Consider the following 19,976-nt stretch of genomic DNA (forward strand, 5'->3'; position numbering starts at 1 on the left):
AGCCAGCTGAATCTGCCGATGACCCGGTATGTCTTTTGCGCAAGTTTGCGGAGATTTGCGACCTGCCAGGTTCTTCTCACGGAAGCAGCAGCCGGACGAACCTGTCGAGTGTTTCATCGCTGACCTGCGCTACCTTGCTCAGCGGTGCTGTTTTGAGACATTCTCGTCACTGGCATGCTCGACCAGAAACTACGTGCCGACTTTCTGCAACGGCCTGACCTAACCCTGACTCAAGCAATGCATGCGTGCCGCATCGCCGAAGTGGTTACCCCTCCGCATGGGCAGAGGGGATCTGACAGTCGAGCCATAAATCTGACTGGCGTAGCCGGACAACGACGTATGCAGGGCAACTTTCGCCCTCCACCGCGGCCCGTCCGTACATTCCGGGTCCCGCGCTCTCAGAAGTGTCCAAACTGTAATTATGTTCATCCCACGGAGTCACAGTGCCCAGCTCTTGCAAAATCTTGCAATTTCTGCAGGAAAATGAACCATTTTGCAGCTGCCTGCCGGTCCCGTGGGAATGTGCCCTCAGCTCCTAGACAATTCCTAAACAACCTTCAGCAAGTTGATAGTGAGATGGATTCTCAGTCCTCTGTCGACACTGCCCCCAGCTCTGAGCTCAGCTATTCCATGGGAGATGCAAGTGTTTACACTCTCCTCCATAGCCGATCTCGCCTCCCTGATCCATCTGTGCTCATTACCGTGAACAATAAGTCCTTCTCTGCGAAGCTGGATACGGGGGCAAAAGTGAACGTAATGTCAACATCACTGTTTCACAAGATAAGACATAATGAGCTGTTGACTGCAGATCGCTCTGTTTTGCGTGCCTATGGGGGAGAGGAGCTAACACCTGTGGGGAGGGCGAACTTCCATTGCGTGCTACAGAAGTCTTCCCGTGACCTGTCGTTCTTTATACTGGATTGCGACTGTGTAACTACTGAGCAACCAGGCCTGCCAGGATCTTGGTCTGGTGTCCTTCGACCGTACGGTCCACGAGGTGCAAGCAGTGATGGATCCACTATCCGAGTACCCGGACCTGTTCGACGACAAGTTGGGGAAGCTGCCGCTGGTGTATAAAATTGCAACAGACCCCTCCGTGGTGCCTGTGATCTGCCCACCTCACAGAGTGTCGTTCGCCATGAAGGGTAAGGTGGAGGCTATGCTGAAGGATATGGTTAACATGGGAGTGCTGGAGGCTGTCAGCGATCCCACCGAATGGGTCTCCACCATGGTCGCCACAATGAAGAAAGGGAAGAATGAAACCCTAAGGACTTGACTCTGGCGATTAAACGGCCCCACTACCCTATGAGGACTATTAAAGATGTTGCCGCCCAGGTCGGACAAGCCACGGTGTTCTCCGTCCTCGATGCCAGGAGTTCATTTTGGCAAATACCCCTGGACAAACGTTCCTCGGACTTGACCACATTCGGTACGCCCTTTGGCAGGTTTAAATTTTTGCGAATGCCGTTCGGCATCAACTCCGCCAGTGAGGTATTCCAGCGTTCTATGGAACAATTGTTTGCAGGTCTGCCCTGTGCGATTATTGTGGACGACATTCTGGTCTATGGAAGGGATGTGGCTGAACATGACCGCCACCTCCGACAGATTCTGGACCGCGCACGTCAGATCAATCTAAAGCTGAACCAGTCAAAATGCAGGTTCCAGGTGCCTGAGGTCCCATATGTTGGCCACATTTTCACGGCCCACGGGTTAAAGCCCGACCCGCAAAAGACCAGCGCCATCTCAGAGCTGCCTGCCCCGACAGATGTTACCAGTCTACAGCGCTTCCTGGGTATGGTCAACTACCTGGGCAAGTTTATCCCTGACCTCAGCGAGTTGAGCGCACCACTGAGACAACTTACTAAAAAGGACATTGCTTGGTCATGGTTTCCACACCACCAGCAGGCGTTCGACCTACTAAAGACGAAGCTGATCAGCACACCTACTCTGAAGTTCTTTGACTTACTACGTCCGGTCGTGGTTACGTGCGACGCTTCTCGTTTTGGACTGGGTGCTGCTTGCCTGCAGCCCCATGATGGTGGTTCGCTGCAGCCTATCTCTTATGCCTCCAGGACCATGACGGACACAGAGCAGCGCTATGCGCAGATAGAGAAGGAGCTGCTGGCGGTGGTGTTCGCTTGTTCAAAGTTTAAGGACTTCCTCTTTGGCACCAGGTTCACCGTTGAGACGGATCACCAACCCCTGGTGACGATCCTTAACAAGCCTATACACAGCGCTCCAGCCAGGCTACAGCGGATGATGCTGCAGCTACAGCGCTTTGACTTTAAAATCGCATATAAGAGGGGCACCGAGATGCATGTGGCTGACGCGCTGTCCCGGGCCCCCCGGACCTCCTGCGACCAGCACCCCTTCGAGCAGGCAGACCTACAGGTACTGAACGTAAACTTCGTCCCTTCCAAGCAACTACAGTGCCTGGTTGAGCACACCGCTAACGACCCCGACCTGCAACAGCTTGCTGCTGTCATTAAGCGCGGGTGGCCCACCAAACGGACTTCATTGCCTGCTGGCGTCCACCCCTTTTTTCTGGTTCGCGATGAGTTGGTCCTCCGGGACGGTATTATTATCAAGGGACACAAGGTGGTCGTCCCTGCCTCGCTGCATGGTTTGTACTTCAACGCTGCCCACATGGGGCATCCCGGGGCAGATGCCACTATCTCGCATGCCCAGGAACAATATTATTGGCCGGGCATGGCAAAGTACATCAAGGCCAGGGTGGCCTCCTGTCCGGACTGCAACTCTCTTGCCCCGCATCAGCAGAGACAGCCGCTTCTACAACAGCCTGCCCCTGACATGCCCTGGTCTTCACTGGCTGCCGATATTTTCGACTGGCGTGGGAAGCAGTACCTTGTGTTGGTAGACTCCTACTCAAATTGGTTCGAGGTGGACCTTCTCCCTGCCATCACCTCCGAGATGGTGATCAGTAAGCTACGCCGTCATTTTGCCACGTTTGGTTCCCCTGTTCGGTTGCAGACAGACAACGGCCGCCAGTTCACTAGTGCCGAATTTCAAGCTTTCGCTGCGAAGTGGAACTTCAATCATTTCACCAGCAGCCCGGAGTACCCGCAGAGCAATGGACTGGCTGAACGGGCGGTCCGCAGTGCAAAGCACTTGCTTGAACAATCCCGTCTCTCCAACGGTGATTTCTATCAGGGTCTGCTGAACCTTCGGAATATTTCCAGAGACAGTACAATGCGATCCCCTGCCCAACGCCTCATGTCCCGCGTTATTCGCCCTCCGATGCCGATCGCCCAGCAGTCCCTGATGCCCAAAGTCCTGCAGCCTGCTGCTGTCCAGCAACGGATTGCTCAGAAGCACGAAATCCAGCGCCGCTCGCACGACAAGTCCTGCCGCCCCCTATCCCCACTGCTGCCTGGCCAGGTCGTCCGCTTGCAGACGCCTACCGGCTTTTCCCGACTCGCCACCGTGGTCGGGTTCGACAGCGCGCCACGGTCCTACCTGGTGGATTTTGAGGGGACTGTCTACCGGCGCAGCCGCCAGCACCTGTTGGCGGTCAACGAGCCCAAACCACCTCCTTCGATTCCGTATACCCCTCCATCGCGTGTCGAGCCTTCCTCCACTAACTTACCCTCTGCTCCCTGCATGCCCCGGTCGGTCCGCTTGCCTCGGTCTCCTTCCCCTGCTCTTCCAGGGTTCGCTCCTCCGGCCATGCCGTCCCCTGTCAGGTCTTCTCTCTCTCCGACTTCTGCTCATTCTACCCCTTCTGTTTCACCTGGTTCACCTGTGCCTCTCCGTTCCCCTTCCAAGCCTGGGTCTCCACCTGCTTTCTCTCTCCCTCCTGTTTCTGTTCCTGTCCCTCCTCCTATTCTTTCGGGTGGGGAGGGTGAGGGTGCTGTGCGCACTCGCTCGGGTCGGATTGTCAAACCTCCGGCTCGATACGGAGAGTTCGTTTAGCTTTGCAGGTACTGTATAACCAACCTGCCATTGCCGTAACTTGTTTAATTTGTATAAGGAAGGATGTAGATGGTTCATGCATGCAACCTATAATGTAGCAACCTCATCACCACTAACCACGCCCCATCATATTAGTATAACTGTGGTATCCTCCCTTTGTTCCTCCCACTTGGTCCCGGTACGCCTGAAGGCTGGATGCAGTCGGTGCTGGGACGTGTGTGCCATGTGCTATAATAAACTCTTAGTAAAGGCTACAGTGTGTCAGCTATCACTCCTTTACATGGTACACCAGTCATTGAAAGTAGGCATGCAGGTGCAGCAGGCAGTGAAGAAAGCGAATGGTATGTTAGCTTTCATAGCAAAAGGATTTGAGTATAGGAGCAGGGAGGTTCTACTGCAGTTGTACAGGGTCTTGGTGAGACCACACCTGGAGTATTGCGTACAGTTTTGGTCTCCAAATCTGAGGAAGGACATTATTGCCATAGAAGGAGTGCAGAGAAGGTTCACCAGACTGATTCCTGGGATGTCAGGACTGTCTTATGAAGAAAGACTGGATAGACTTGGTTTATACTCTCTAGAATTTAGGAGATTGAGAGGGGATCTTATAGAAACTTACAAAATTCTTAAGGGGTTGGACAGGCTAGATGCAGGAAGATTGTTCCCGATGTTGGGGAAGTCCAGGACAAGGGGTCACAGCTTAAGGATAAGGGGGAAATCCTTTAAAACCGAGATGAGAAAAACTTTTTTCACACAGAGAGTGGTGAATCTCTGGAACTCTCTGCCACAGAGGGTAGTTGAGGCCAGTTCATTGGCTATATTTAAGAGGGAGTTAGATGTGGCCCTTGTGGCTAAGGGGATCAGAGGGTATGGAGAGAAGGCAGGTACGGGATACTGAGTTGGATGATCAGCCATGATCATATTGAATGGCGGTGCAGGCTCGAAGGGCCGAATGGCCTACTCCTGCACCTAATTTCTATGTTTCTATGTTTCAAACTATCTTTAATTGGATTTACCTTGCACTAAACATTATACCCTGTATCAGTACTCTGCATGGCTTGATTGTAACCGTGAGTCTTTTCACTGACTGGATAGCATGCAACAAAAAAGCTTTTCACTGTACCTCGGTGCACATGACAATAATAAATTAAACCGAGATACAATGAAAAGCTTTTGTTTGCGTGCTATCCAGTCAAAGAACTGGCTTTACATGAATACACGCAAGCCGTGCACAGTTAAAGATAAAGGATAAAGAGCACAATATACAATAGAATATGTTCATGTTATATTCTATTGTGTATTGTCGCACTTTTGATTGTCTGGCTGCATGGTAAGTCAAATTCCACTGTACCTTAATTGGTGCATGTGGCAATAAATGTGAACTTGAACATTTAGTGCGAAGATATAACATTGAGGTCCGATGAAGAGAGTTAAAGAGAGTTCAAAGGTTTCCAATGAGTTAGATGGGAGGTCAGGATCTCACGCTAGCTGACGAGAGATCCGTTCAGTTGCCTGATAACAGCTGGGAAGAAACTGTTCCTGAATCTGGGTTTCCAGACTTCTTGCCTGATGGGAGAAGGGAAGGGGAGTGACCGGGGTGAGACTGCTCCTTGATTATGCTGGTATCCTTGCCTAGGCAGGACAAAGTACAGATGGAGATAGCTTACAACGCCATAGTATGAACTATAAATTCTCCAATTTTAGGTAACTAAGTTTAGTTTCGTTTAGAGATACAGCGCGAAACAGGCTCTTCGGCCCACTGAGTCAGCACACCAACACTATCTTACACACACTAGGGACAATTTTACATTTACACCAAGCCAATAAACTTACAAACTTGTACATCTTTGGAGAGTGGATGGAAACCGAAGATCTCAGAGAAATTCCACGTAGGTCACGAGGTGAATGTACAAACTGCATACAGACAAGCACCCATAGTCAGGATCGAACCCGAGTCTCTCGTGCTGTAAAGCAGTAGCTCTACCGCTGCACCACCGTGCTTATCTAAGGGACTGATGTGCTGCAATGTTAAGAACTATACTTTGCACCCTCTATCTTCCCCTTTGCTCTACCTATTGTATTTGAGTTTAGCGTGATTGTATTTACATGTAGTATTATCTGATCTGATTGACCAGCATGCAAAACAAAGCTTTTCACTGTACCTCTGCACATGTGACAATAATAAACCTTAACCTGTGCATGGAATGGGAGGAGATTCACATGGACTCAAAACATTATTGCAGTCATCTTCCCAGGAGATTGAAGATAATTTGCCTCCATTCCTGCCAAAACATAAAGTGCTGGAGTAACTCAGGGGGCCAAGGAGCGTCGGTGGAGGGAATGAACAGACAATCTTTCATGTTGGGACCTGTTTTCGGAATATACTCATCACCGTCTCTCATTTCCCTTTTCATTCCCCCATCCTCTTTCCTGCTGGCCCCTTCCACCCATAAATCCATCATTTAGACAATAGTTGCAGGAGTAGGCCATTCGGCCCTTCCAGCCAGCAACGCCATTCAATGTGATCACGGCTGATCATCCACAATCAGTACCCCGTTCCTGCCTTCTCCCCATATCCCCTGACTCCGCTATCTTTATGAGCCCTATCTAGCTCTCTCTTGAAAGTATCCAAAGAACCGGCCTCCACTGCCCTCTGAGGCAGAGAATTCCACAGACTCACAATTCTCTGTGTGAAAAAGTGTTTCCTCATCTCCGTTCTAAATGCCTTACCCCTTATTCTTAAACTATGTCCCCTGGTTCTGGACTCCCCCAACATCGGGAACATGTTTCCTGCCTCTAGCGTGTCCGAACCCTTAATAATCTTTATACATTTCAATACGATACCCTCTCATCCTTCTAAATTCCAGAGTGTACAAGCCCAGCCGCTCCATTCTCTCAGCATATGACAGTCCTGCCATCCCGGAATTAACCCTGTGACCTTTCTGCCATCTCAACTGTGATCCCACCACCCGTTATATCTTCCCATCCCTTTCCACTTCCCACAGAGACCACTCGCTCTGTAACTCCTTAGTTCACTCATCCCTTCCCGCCCAAGCCGCCCTCTCCCCAGGTACTTTCCCCTGCAACCACAGGAGATGTAACACCTGCCCCTATACCTCCTCCCTCACCTCCATCCAGGAACCCTAGCGTTCATTCCAGGTGAGACAGAGGTTCACATGCACCTCTTCAAACCTCGTCTGTGCTTCTGATTTGGTCTCCTTTACATTGGCGAGACCAAAGATAGATCAGGTAACCGTTTCACCGAATTATTACACTGGGTCTGTCAAGGCCTGCTGGATCTCCCAGTTGCCGTCCATTTTAATTCCCATTCCCATACCGACCTTTCTGTCCTGGACCTCCTCCATTTAATCTCCATATTCTTTGAAGAGGTTTAATGTAGGAGCACAATGTTTTGATTTAATGAGTCCATATCTGATTTTCAACTTGTCAGCGTATGTGGAAACAGCAATCATCCGCCTCGAATTCTGTAATTTTGTAATTTATTGCTTTTGTTTTGTTTTGTTCCAGGGTGCTGCTGGGAGTAAATCTGTTCCCCTTAAAGAAGGTGTAAATAAAATTATAATTGAAGTTGCAGCTGAGGATGGAACTCTGAAGCAATATATAGTAGAGGCAACCAAGCTTACCGCCAGCACTCCATTGCTAAGTGGACTGAAAATAGCTGAAAATTTGCCGCTTGATCCTGCGTTTTCAATGTCTGTGTATGAATATACATGTATGTGGGTCATTTATTTGAATGCTAAAAGTTCATTAAGTTGCCCCGGAGGTAGACAAAAATGCTGGAGAAACTCAGCGGGTGAGGCAGCATACATGGAGCGAAGGAATAGGTGACGTTTTGTGTCGAGTCCCTTCTGAAGATTATTCCTTCGCTCCATAGATGCTGCCTCACCCGCTGAGTTTCTCCAGCATTTTTGTCTACCTTTGATTTTTCCAGCATCTGCAGTTCTTTCTTAAAAATTAAGTTGCCCTGGTATTGTAGGTCAATAGCTGTAGAAAACCGGTTGAGGAAAAAGAAAATATTTTGATCAGGATGTGTAATAAGGACCCCGTTAATAGGGGAAATAAACAAATCCAGTAGTCAGAAAGTCAGAAAGTTTATCGTTCGAGTTTTGTGTTATGGTATTGTCAGTGATTGCGTAGAGCTAATTATAAATTAATTTTATTGTCAAAGAAAGGAAGTTTACTTTTTACGTCCCATGCCTTCAGTGATTGCATGCTCCAGATTAATGCTGACCCTATGCTGCATTAAACTGAACTGTGCATATCATCCCCAATGCAAGAGTAATTCAACGAATGTTACAAATGGATGCCGTGTTCATTTACAACAATAAAATGAAGATGTACAGCATATTAACAGGTATGCAGCATAGAAATATCAAACCTGGTTTTGTGACTATGCTGCATCTATTTTTTGAACCTTACACAATTTAAAAAAATATTCCCCCAGTACTGGCATTTTATTTGTCGAATGTCACATCAATGTCAACACTAGTTTAGCAAGATAGTGTCGGTTTTTAAGTGCAGTAGAATTACAGATCAAAGGATTAGTATTTTAGACGTTGGTGATCCTTCCTTCGATAGTTTCAAAATTAAATGTAATGCATAAACAGAACAAAGAATGTTCACAAGGTATTTACACACATTGTTCCTATTAAACAGGTCAGAGATAGTCATTAGAGTTGAACGGCACAGAAACTATCCATGTACCACTATGGATAGGTTACGTTTAGAGGATCATGGGCCAAACTCAAGCAGGTGTGACTAATGTAGACGGGGCATGGGCAAGTTGGACCAAAGGGCCTGTTTCCACGCTCTTTGACTCTATCACACTACATGTCAACCTTTTTGCCCATCTGTGCTAATCCCATTTCAAGTCATAAAGCTACACAGCCTAACTCGAAAAGCCTACGAGTTGACCAACCAAACTAGACCCAATTGCCTTTGCTTTGTCCATATCTCGCCAATCCATGCACCTCTCCAAATATGTTTTAAATGTTATAATTTTACCCACCTCCACGACTTCCTATGGCAAATCGTTCTATACAGGCATCACTGCGTGGAAAGAGTTGTTTCTCATGATCCTTTTAAATTGTGTCTGCCCTACCTGGGGGAAAAGACTAGCTATTCACCTTATCTATGCCCCTCATGCTTTTATAAACCTCTATAAGGTAATCCCTCAGACTCCAATGTTCCAAGGAAACAAGACCCAGTCTCTCCTTATAAATCAAACCGTCCAGACCCATTAACATCCTTGTAAATCATTATTGCATACTTTCCAGTTTAATGATATCCTTTCCTAGCGGGTAACCGGAATTGTAAGCAGCACTCCAAATGTGCTTTACCAGCACCTTGTACAGTCTACATTTAGTCAAGTGAGAGTTAGATTTAGATCTTGGGGCTGACGGAATCAAGGGATATGGGGATAAAGCAGGAACAGGGTACTGATTTTAGATAATCAGCCATGATCATATTGAATGGTGGTGCTGGCTCAAATGGCCTAATCCTGTACCTATTTTTCTATGTTTCCTATGGCTTGCCTATCTCAATGTCTCTTAAACATAGTAACTGACTACACAGCTGATCTAGTACCGAGTTCTGAATATAAGCCACTCTGAATATAAAGGTTTTTGGAGTTAGGAGGGAGAGATAGATCAGCAATAAATGAATGGTGGAGTTCACTTAAAGGGCTGAATGGCCTAATTCTACTCCTATTCCTTATGACCTTAAATCCCTTTTGAAGCTCCTTCTTCTCACCTTTAAGCTCTGCCTTTCCTATCGTGTGAAACAGATTCTGACTATCTTCCCTATCTATGCCTCATAAAATATCAGATACCTCTAACAGACCAATCCTCCGACTGTTCCATTCCTGGAAAAACAAACCTTGCCTATCCAACTTCTGAAGTCCTCTGATCCAGACAACATGCTGAGCGTTTGTTGGCACTGGGCCTGTACTCGCTGGAGTTTAGAAGAATGAAGGGCGACCTCATTGAAACTTACAGAATAGAGAAAGGCTTGGATACAGTGGATGTGGAGAGGATGTTTCCACCAGTGGGAGAGTCTAGGACCGGAGGTCATAGCCTCAGAATTAAAGAACGTTCTTTTATGAAGGTGATGGGTAGTAATTTATTTAGTCAGAGGGTGGTGAATCTGTGGAATTATTTGCCACAGAAGACTGGAGTCTTCTTTTTTAAGGCAAAGATAGAGATAGATTTTCGATTAGTACAGGTGTCAGAGGTTTGGGGAGAAGGCAGGACATTGTGGTTAGGAGAGAGAGGTAGACCAGCCATGATTGAATGGCGGAATAGACTTAATGGGCCAAATGGCCTAATTCTACTCTATTCCAATGACCTTATGAACATTGTGCTGAAGCTCCTCTGCACTCTCTCCAGCACAACCACTTCCTTCCTATAACATGATCCGCAGAACAATCGTAATAACATTTAAATGATTTAAACATTTTAAAGAACGGGGTGGCACGGTGGCACAGCCTCACAGCGCCAGAGACCCGGGTTTGATCCAGACTACAGGTGCTGCCTGTACGGAGTTTGTATGTTCTCCCCGTGACCGCATGGGTTTTCTCCAGGTGCTCCAGTTTCCTCCCAGATTCCACAGACGTAGGTTGATTGGCTTCTGTAAATTGTCTCCAGTGTGTAGGATAGAGCGAGTGTACGGGTGGTTGCTTGTCGCTGCTGACTCAGTGGGCTGAAGAGCTTGTTTCCACACTGTATCTCCTAACTAAACTCCAGTGCTACCTTCTCAACATTAGGTGTCATTTATTTTTTAATCTCTTGCCAGAACCATTTTAATATAAAGGCGTTAATTGGATATAATTAACCAAACATTTCATCCTGCAGCTAAACATTATTTGGAAATAAAATTTGAAAGTGAAGCAAATATCAATGCCAATGCAAATATCAATGGCAACATCATCTTCCAAACCTACCTTTACATCAATATTTGATGTTGTAAATCTTACATTGAAATTATAGTCAAACTATTTTTCTCTCCAACTTTACACGGATGGGAAAGGTTGGTGATTTTTTGCTACGAGTTGTCGGAGAAAACTAGATGCGGGTACAATTATAACATATATTTGTTCAGTGGATAGGAGAGGTTTAGAGAGGGAGAGATAGATCAGTCATGATTGAACGGTGGAGTAGACTTGATGGGCTGAATGGCCTAATTTCTTCTCCTGTAATGTATGAACTTAGGGATATGGGCCAAATGCGGGTAAACGGAACCTGCTCAGATAGACATCTCAGTCGTCGTGGGCAAGTTGGGATGTACGATTCTGTGACGTGGTTGGGACTATCAAATGTAGGGTGTTTAATCGGGGGGTTTGTGATTGTATTCTAATTATGCATATGTTCACTTAATTTCATGATAGTCTGTAGAATGTGTAGGTGACATTATTTGGAACTAAAATTTGAAAGTTATTGAAACTATTTAAACATAAAGCTATGAAACTATTATTCAATGCACGTCAAAATTGATTCCAGATATTAAAATATATTCTCTTGTATTCATGTATTAGGTACAGCACCAATCCATATGACCTCTGTAATTGCTCAGCCAACAGTGCCAGACAATAATATGGCAGTTATTGTTAATGGGTCAGATGTCAGTAACCCGGTGCAGCTATTAATGGGAAATACCAAAGTTGAAGTGAATGTTACATCAGCAAATGGCACTCAATCCCAGGTAGAATGCAGCTGATTTATTTCATTAAAGTTTCATATCTTTTGTTTATTTTCTTGCAATTTAAAAGTGATTTCTTGCAATTTTAAAATTGGCATAAAATAAAGCAAAATCTATTATTTAATCATTACTGCGCAGAAACAGGCCATTTAGCACAGCAGGTCAGTGCTGGTAATTAATCTCCATTGGGTTCCCCTATGCAAAACACAATGTTCTGGAGGAACTCAGTGGGTCAGGCAGCATCTGTGGAGGGAATGGACAGAAATCGGGACCTTTCTTCACACCAATTGGAGGGGGGAGAAACCTGAGGTGGGGCAAAGCCCAGCAAGTGATAGGTGGATACAAGTCAGGGTTGGGACTTAATTGGCAGGCGGGTTGGTCTGAAGGAGGGGAAGGGGGGGGGGGGACAGTGGTACAGCGGTTGTTGCTGCCTGCCTTACAGTGCCAGAGACCCGGGTTCGATCCTGACTAAGGGTGCTGTCTGTATGGAGTTTGTGCGTCCTCACTGTGACCTTGTGGGTTTTCCCTGGGTGTTCCGGTTCCCTCCCGCACTACAAAGATATACAGGCTTGTAAGTTAAATGGCTTGGTGTAATTGTAAATTGTCTCTAATGTGTGTAGGATAATGTTAATTTGTGGGGATCACTGTTCGGTGCGAACTCGGTGGGCCGAAGGGCCGGTTTCCACATCTGTATCTTTAAGCTAAACTAAACTAAACTAAAAGGGCTCAAAACAGATTTTCCCTGCTGGTGTTCCAACCCAGAGCCTTCTCCCTGACCAAGCATACTGTGTACCGCAACATCCCTCCTTCAACTGTCTCCAAGCCTGTCCACTCTACCTCATTGTGAACATCATTCCTGCTCCCATTGTCCTCTTCCCACTATTATCTCCCTCTCTAAACCTAATCACTCCTCATCCCTCTTTGAATCAAGTGGCATTGGTTCACATCCAAAATGCTTTATGCGGTTTTCTCATACAAAATCTTTTCCACTGTGCATCATGTGCGAGAGAATAACATTGCTAGGAGGTTTGGCCGTAACTGAAATGGAAACCCTCACAGCACCACTTTCATTATGAATTTCCACGTTAAGTACACTATCTAGACTGGCAGGTTTTAAGTGCAGTGAGAAGATAAATGTAGGAAGGAAAAACTGGGAAGAATGAAAAGGCTAAGGTAGACAAAAATGCTGGAGAAACTCAGCGGGTGAGGCAGCATCTATGGAGCATAGGAAATAGGCAACGTTTCGGGTCGAGGCCCTCTGAAGAAGGGTCTTGATCTGAAACATCGCCTATTTCCTTCGCTCCATAGATGCTGCGCCTCACCCGCTGAGTTTCTCCAGCATTTTGTCTACTATCGATTTTCTAGCATCTGCAGTTCCTTCTTAAACAAATGAAAAGGCTAAGGTTTATTTTGAAGCTAGACACAAAATGCAGGAATAACTCAGTGGGACAGGCAGCATCTCTGGAGAGAAGGAATGGGTGACGTCTCGGATCGAAACACTTCTTAAGACTAAGGTTTTTGTTAGCAGATTCATTCAAGGGATGTTAGACACAAAAAGCCGGTGTAACTCAACGGGTCAGGCAACATCTCTTGAGAAAAGGAATAGGTGATATTTTGGGTCGAGACCCTTCTTCAGACCATCCGACCTGAAATGTCACCTCTTCCTTTTCTCCAGAGAAGCTGCCTGACCCACTGAGTTACTCCTGCTTTTTGTGTCTATCTTTGGTGTAAACCAGCATCTGCAGTTCCTTCCTACATATCCAAGGCATGTGGGCTTCGTAGGCTGATCCAGCATTTGATTCCCATCCCTAATTTCCCTTGAGAGAGTGGTGACTTGATCCATTAAATGGTGCAGTTGTGGGATAGAAGATGAGGAAACATTGAAATTTGCTGTGGTTTTGGGAGGATTGTAGGGCTAAAATCTGGAGATCTGGACAATTGATTCAGCGACATGAGTTCTTAAAAACAGAATTCCACAGATTCACAACTCTGGGTGAAAACGTTTTTCGTCGTCTCAGTCCGAAATGGCCTACACCTTATTCTTAAACGTTAAACGGTGACAAACTGATGCTGGAATCCCCCAACATCGGGAACATTTTTCCTCATCTTTCCAAGTTCCGGTGAATACAAGCCCAGCCAACCCATTCTTTCATAATATATCAGTCCCACCATCCCGGGAATTAACCTGGTGAACCAACGCTGCACTCCCACTATAACAATAATGGCCTTCGTCAAATTAGGAGACAAAACCTGCACACAATACTCTGGGTGCGGTCTCACCAGGGCCCTGTACAACTGCGGTAGGACCTCCAAACTCGTCGTAAGCACGGGGAATGAGCATAGCGGGTACGTCGGAGCGAGGAGACGTCTGTTAGCGGCTCTTACCGCTAACGGCAGGTACTCGGGAAGACTCGCTGACGGCAGGTAAGCACGGGAAGACTTGTGAAGATTTTTCAACATGTTGAAAAATGTCCACGAGAGCCCCGAGTACCGACGAGTGGCCATTACCTTAATCTCCGAGTTCGAATCAGGGCAAACTCGGGAGAGGTCTTGGAATTAACTCGTACCGTGGGACAGGCTTTTATTGTTCTTGCCACACAAAGTGGATAACTTCACATTTTTCCACATTAAACTGCATCTGCCTACTCACCCAACCTATCCAAGTCACATAGCAGCCTCATAGCATTCTCCTCACAGCTCACTCTGCTGCCCAGCTTTGTGTCATCTGCAAACTTGGAGATGTTACATTTAATTCCCTTGTCTAAATCGTTAATATATATTGTAAACTAGACTAAGTGGGACCCGTTGGGTCCCAGCATCACACGGGAGGGCTGGTCACCAACACAATATTCCACCTCTCCACCAATTCCAATATTGCTCGCCAGTGTGGGGGGAGGGGGGGGCTTTCTGTTGCGCTAGCCCTGATTCGAACTCGGAGATTAAGGTAATGGCCACTCGTCGGTACTCGGGGCTCTCGTGGACATTTTTCAACATGTTGAAAAATCTTCACAAGTCTTCCCGTGCTTACCTGCCGTCAGCGAGTCTTCCCGAGTACCTGCCGTTAGTGGTAAGAGCCGCTAACAGACGTCTCCTCGCTCCGACGTACCAGCTACGCTCATTCCCCGTGCTTACGAAGAGTTTGGAGGTCCTACCGCAGTTGTACAGGGCCCTGGTGAGACTACACCCAGAGTATTGTGTGCAGGTTTTGTCTCCTAATTTGACGAAGGCCATTCTTGCTATAGTGGGAATGCAGCGTTGGTTCACCAGGTTAATTCCCGGGATGGTGGGACTGATATATTATGAAAGAATGGGTTGGCTGGGCTTGTATTCACTGGAACTTGGAAAGATGAGGAAAAATGTTCCCGATGTTGGGTGTTGCGGGCCGAAGGTACTGGTTTCCAGAGGGCTAGTACAGACATTGTGGGTCAAATGGATTCTTGGGCTGGCAGCCAACTGTTGCAACGATTTTAAAAGCCAAGCCAAGGCAAACAATTTGGATGCAGCCACCCGACAACCAAAATTCATTTTGTGAACACAAACTTGTTAAAAAGGCGAGGCAAACAATTGGGCAGCAGCCACCCGACAACCAAAATTCATTTTGTGAACACAAAACTTTTAAAAAAGGCGAGGCACACAATTGGGCAGCAGCCACCTTACAGCCGCATTGAGGGGACTCACCGTGGAGTAGACGTGCGTTCAGTGTTATTCGCAGCTCAGAGAGCCGTGACCCTCTCGCTTCCTGGATCTGGCAGAGACTGAGTGAGGGACTACACTTCCGGATTTTATAGTCCCTCCCCACTGCCGCCAGCGGGGGCAGCAGAGAGAATGGGGAATTTTTATAAAACATGAATATCTCTCTGATTTTTCATCGATGGGAAAATCCTCTGGTCCCGGAAGGCAGAGGAGGGCTCTGAGCGAGGTGGCCAAAAATGACAGCCCTAGGTGGCGGCACCACAGTGGGCCAAAAGCAGTCAAGATCAGACTTATATTAATATAGATAACTGGGATCCCAGCACTGAGCCTTGCGCACCCACTAGTCACAAGTTCAAATCTCACCATGGCAGAAGTGGAATTTTTATCTCCCTCTGACTTAGTAAGTATAATATCAAATGGTCTGAAGAAGGATCTCGACCCGAAACGTCACATATGCCTTCACTCCAGAGATGCTGTCTGACCCGCTGAGTTACTCCAGCTTTATGTGTCTATCTTCGGTTTAAACCAGCATCTGTGGTACACAAGTACAACATCAATGTTTTTCAAGTGCAAGAAAGAACTGCAGATGCTGGTTTATTTATTTGTCAGATTACCATAATTTCCAGTTTCATGCTTTTTGCAAGATTTATGATCACATTACAAATTGGCTAAGTTGTCATTAAGTTGGTGTGTCTTTTTATTTTAATTGTCAGAAAAAGCACATTAGTTCACCTTGACTCAGTTGCAACTACTTCTGAATCAGGAGGTCATGTTGCAACCCACTCCATTGAACTCCACTCCACCCCACAGATTTAGACAATAGGTGCGGGAGTAGGCCGTTCGGCCCTTCGAGCCAGCACCGCCATTCAATGTGATCATGGCTGATCATCCAAAATCAGTACCCCGTTCCTGCCTTCTCCCCATATCCCCTGACTCCGCTATCTAGCTCTCTTGAAATGTGAACACATAATCTAAAGTGACACACCACTAGGCTGTTCAGGATAAACTACAGAATGTACTGACCTTTTTCCTCCAGTGTTCTGGCCAATATTTATTTGTCCTTAAAACAGCAACATCAAGACTACCTGTTATTATATTAGGAATTGCAAATGCTGGAATCTAGACAAGAATGCAAACTGATGGAAGAACTCAGCAGATCAGGCAGTAACTCAGGAGGGAATGGACAGATAAAGTCTTCAGTCGGGACCTTTCTTCGGACTGATGGAGTGGGGTGGGGGGGGGGGGGGGTCAGATAAAGTCAGACAAGTGATAGGTGTACACAGATGAGGGAGGATGATTGGCAGAAAGGTGGAGTAAGTGACAAATGCTAGACGTGCAAAGGAGTCTAGTTTCTGGTGCCTCAGTCGACGTTTCAGATCGGGACTCTTCATCTAGACATTCATTTACCTGCACATAATGCTGTTGGATTTTTTTGGTCATAAATTGATGTGTTACTTCTGCTGTACTGAACTGAATCTCAACTTTAAATGAGCTTCATTATCCATGAAGAACTTTGTGACATGCTGAGGTTGTGAAAAAATTAACTGTAATGTATTTTTTTCACCTGTAATTAATATTGATTTAAATCATAATTAACTTACCACCTCCTGCCCCATCCAATTGAGCACATTTTTAAAAATCATTTTTATCATCTCAAGCTTTGGGCTCTTTCGATCATGCCACTGTGAACCACTGATGTTAAAACTCTATTTAAATGCAATATAAAAGGTTCAGTAATGGGAATAGCACCACTAACCATCGGCAGATGTGACATTCTTCAAGTGTGCAATTTGAAAGGAGTCAATAATGACAAACATGAACTATTTTTTCTGGCGTTAAATTAGAACCACCATTTTGGGGAATGTGGATGTGGAGAGGATGTTTCCACTAGCGGGAGAGTAGGACCAGAGGTCATGGCCTCAGAATTAAAGGACGTTCCTTTAGGAAGGAGATGAGGAGGAATTTCTTTTGTCAAAGGGTGGTGAATTCATTGCTGCAGAAGGCTGTGGAGGCCAAGTCAGTGGATATTTTTAAGGCAGAGATCGATAGATTATTGATTAGTACGGGTGTCGGGGGTTATGGGGAGAAGGCAGGAGAATGGGGTTAGGAGGGAGAGATAGATCAGCCATGATTGAATGGTGTAGACTTGATGGGCTGAATGGCCTAATTCTACAATCAATTATGAACTGATTAGAATCCTTCACCATTCGTCAGATAGTAAAGGTTTTGACATTATTGACTAATAATATGTCAATATTTGGTAAAAGTGTAAGATCGGGTCACACTATTATATGGCTATATAATTTAAGCTTCGAACACTAGTAGAGCAAGGAAGCCTGTTTAAGAAAAAAAATGATAATTTTAAAACTTTCCTGCATAGATATATCGGATTATTGTTGTTCACGCACGCTTTCCATGGTCCATCACTTTTGCGCATCCAAGTGATGCTGCTGAGTTTGAGTGCCCTATAATCCTCAAGGCTTTCTACCAGCCAGTCTCTATCAAAGGAAGGTAAGAACCTTTTCTTGAACTTACTGACTCAAATGAATGCTCTTTCTTCCACTACCACATCAAAAGAACCGAGTGATTTCTTCTGGCGTGCAACCATGTTGTGTCCCAAACTCCCAACTACAGCTGACACCCTTTTCATCTCTAGCCTTTGTCACTTACTCCACCCATCGCTGCCAATCAACCCCCCCCCCCCCCCCACCTGTATCCACCTATCACTTCTCTGGTTTTGTCCTGCTCCCACCTCTTTTTATCCAGCCTTTTAAAGCTTAGGTTTCTACCAAGAGCAAAAGAAAGCTGAGGCTCGGACTAGATCAATGGTATCCTAATCAGTTGTAAGCTGCTCCCACAATGTTGCTCTGCTGTTTATGCAATGATCATGATTGTTCAGCATTTTAATTCATGTTATTGTTTCTTATTGCAAAGTGATCACAAGCACATTTTCTCAGAATCAGTTGTTAAATTCCTCACTCGAAAGACAATGTGTGATCCTATCGATGAAACTCCCTTTGCTCAAGATTGGTATGTCCCAGAATACGAATTGGACAGAAGAATGATGGATGCCACTATTTATTGTTGCTTCAAATATCGAGGTACACTTAATCTTTTTGGCAATATTTTCCAAAAATGTTCAAGTTTTAAATAAAAATTGAATATCTTAACCAAATTATTCACTTAATAGTTTCTGCATGATACAGAGGACATTCCTCCAATTTTCTACTTGTACTGTAGTTGTAACAAACTTCAAATGATCTCTGGGAAACGGTCACTAAACTCAGATCAGAATATGTAGACTGTCTTGCATACTCAGAGGTTGTAGTCATAGAGTCATACAGCGTGGAAGCAGGCCCTTCAGCCCAACCTGCCAACACCGCCCAACATGCCCCATCTACACTAGTCCCACATGGCCGCACTTGACCCATAACCCTCTAAACCGTTTCTACCCATGTACCTGTTCCCATCTATATCTATACTAGACTAAGTGGGACCCGTTGAGTCCCCCCACGCAATATTCCACCTCTGCACCAATTCCAATATTGCTGGCCAGTGGGGAGGGGAGGGGGGGCTTTCTGGAGCGCTAGCATGGGTGTTGTGGGTCAACTCAAGCACAGTGAGTGCAGGGCCAACAATCCATTTCAATCCATTCCAAGTCAAGTCAAGTCAATCCATTTCAAGTGAGGTCAAGTGAAGTCAATCCATTTCAAGTCAAATCAATCCATTTCAAGTCAATTCAATCCATTTCAAGCCAAGTCAATCCATTTCAAGCACAGGGCAGGCCAAACAACTCATTGCATTGTCATTTCATTTTCAATTTTGCATTGCTGTTTTAAGCACAGGCAGGGCAGGCCAAACAACTCATGGCATTGTCATTTCATTTCCAATTTTGCATTGCTGTTTCAAGCACAGGCAGGGCAGGCCAAACAACTAATGGTATTGTCATTTCATTTTCAATTTTGCATTGCAGTTTCAAGCACAGGCAGGGCAGGCCAAACAACTCATTGTATTGTCATTAAGGGCTAACAAATCATTTATTGCAAGTACATTGCAGACTCACAGTTCAGTTGATTCACAGCTTAGAATCACAGTTGTGGCCTCTCCCTCACGATCTTCCAGAGTAACTGACTCACATCCAAGCATCCGGGGTTTTATAGTCCTGCCCCCCCCCCCCCTTTCATCATGATGATTGACAGGCGAGAGGACCAGTTGGCTGATCTCGAGATTTTTTAAACACTCATAACTATTTATTTTTCATAGATCGGAAAAATCCTCGAGGCTGCCTCAGTGGAGGACTGTGAGTAAGATGGCCAAATATCATAGCGATATAGGGTAGCGTTTTTTCTAAAATCAATATACAGCGCAGACAGGAAGTGGTCAAGATGAGATTTTTAGTTATATAGATATTACTAAAACTCTCATCTTGTTTGCTATTATGTCTGTGATTCTGTCTGTCTGTGATGAGTGTGATCCTGAAATTACGCCAAAACGGTACACGATAGAGCTACAATTTTTGGACCACCTTACTCACCATTGTCCTGCGTTGTGGTGTATCAAATTATCATTCCGATTGATGGTATAGTTTACAAGTTATTCACATTTTAAACTTTACAAAATCCAGTTTCTGAAAAATC

The 19,976-nt window shown here is 45.7% G+C and overlaps 1 protein-coding gene across 1 annotated transcript in view; it reads left to right on the forward strand.

The window, feature by feature from the left end:
• Window positions 1-19,976, forward strand: part of LOC116976542 — a 46,083-nt gene that overhangs the window by 18,626 nt on the left and 7,481 nt on the right. Inside the window, exons 2-5 of the mRNA XM_033026432.1 lie at window positions 7,459-7,663; window positions 11,483-11,649; window positions 17,720-17,850; window positions 18,274-18,440. Coding sequence (XP_032882323.1) covers window positions 7,459-7,663; window positions 11,483-11,649; window positions 17,720-17,850; window positions 18,274-18,440 — 670 coding nt within the window. The remainder of the gene's footprint in view (window positions 1-7,458; window positions 7,664-11,482; window positions 11,650-17,719; window positions 17,851-18,273; window positions 18,441-19,976) is intronic.

This window comes from Amblyraja radiata, chromosome 8 (genome assembly GCF_010909765.2).
Source record: "Amblyraja radiata isolate CabotCenter1 chromosome 8, sAmbRad1.1.pri, whole genome shotgun sequence".
NCBI lineage: Eukaryota > Metazoa > Chordata > Chondrichthyes > Rajiformes > Rajidae > Amblyraja > Amblyraja radiata.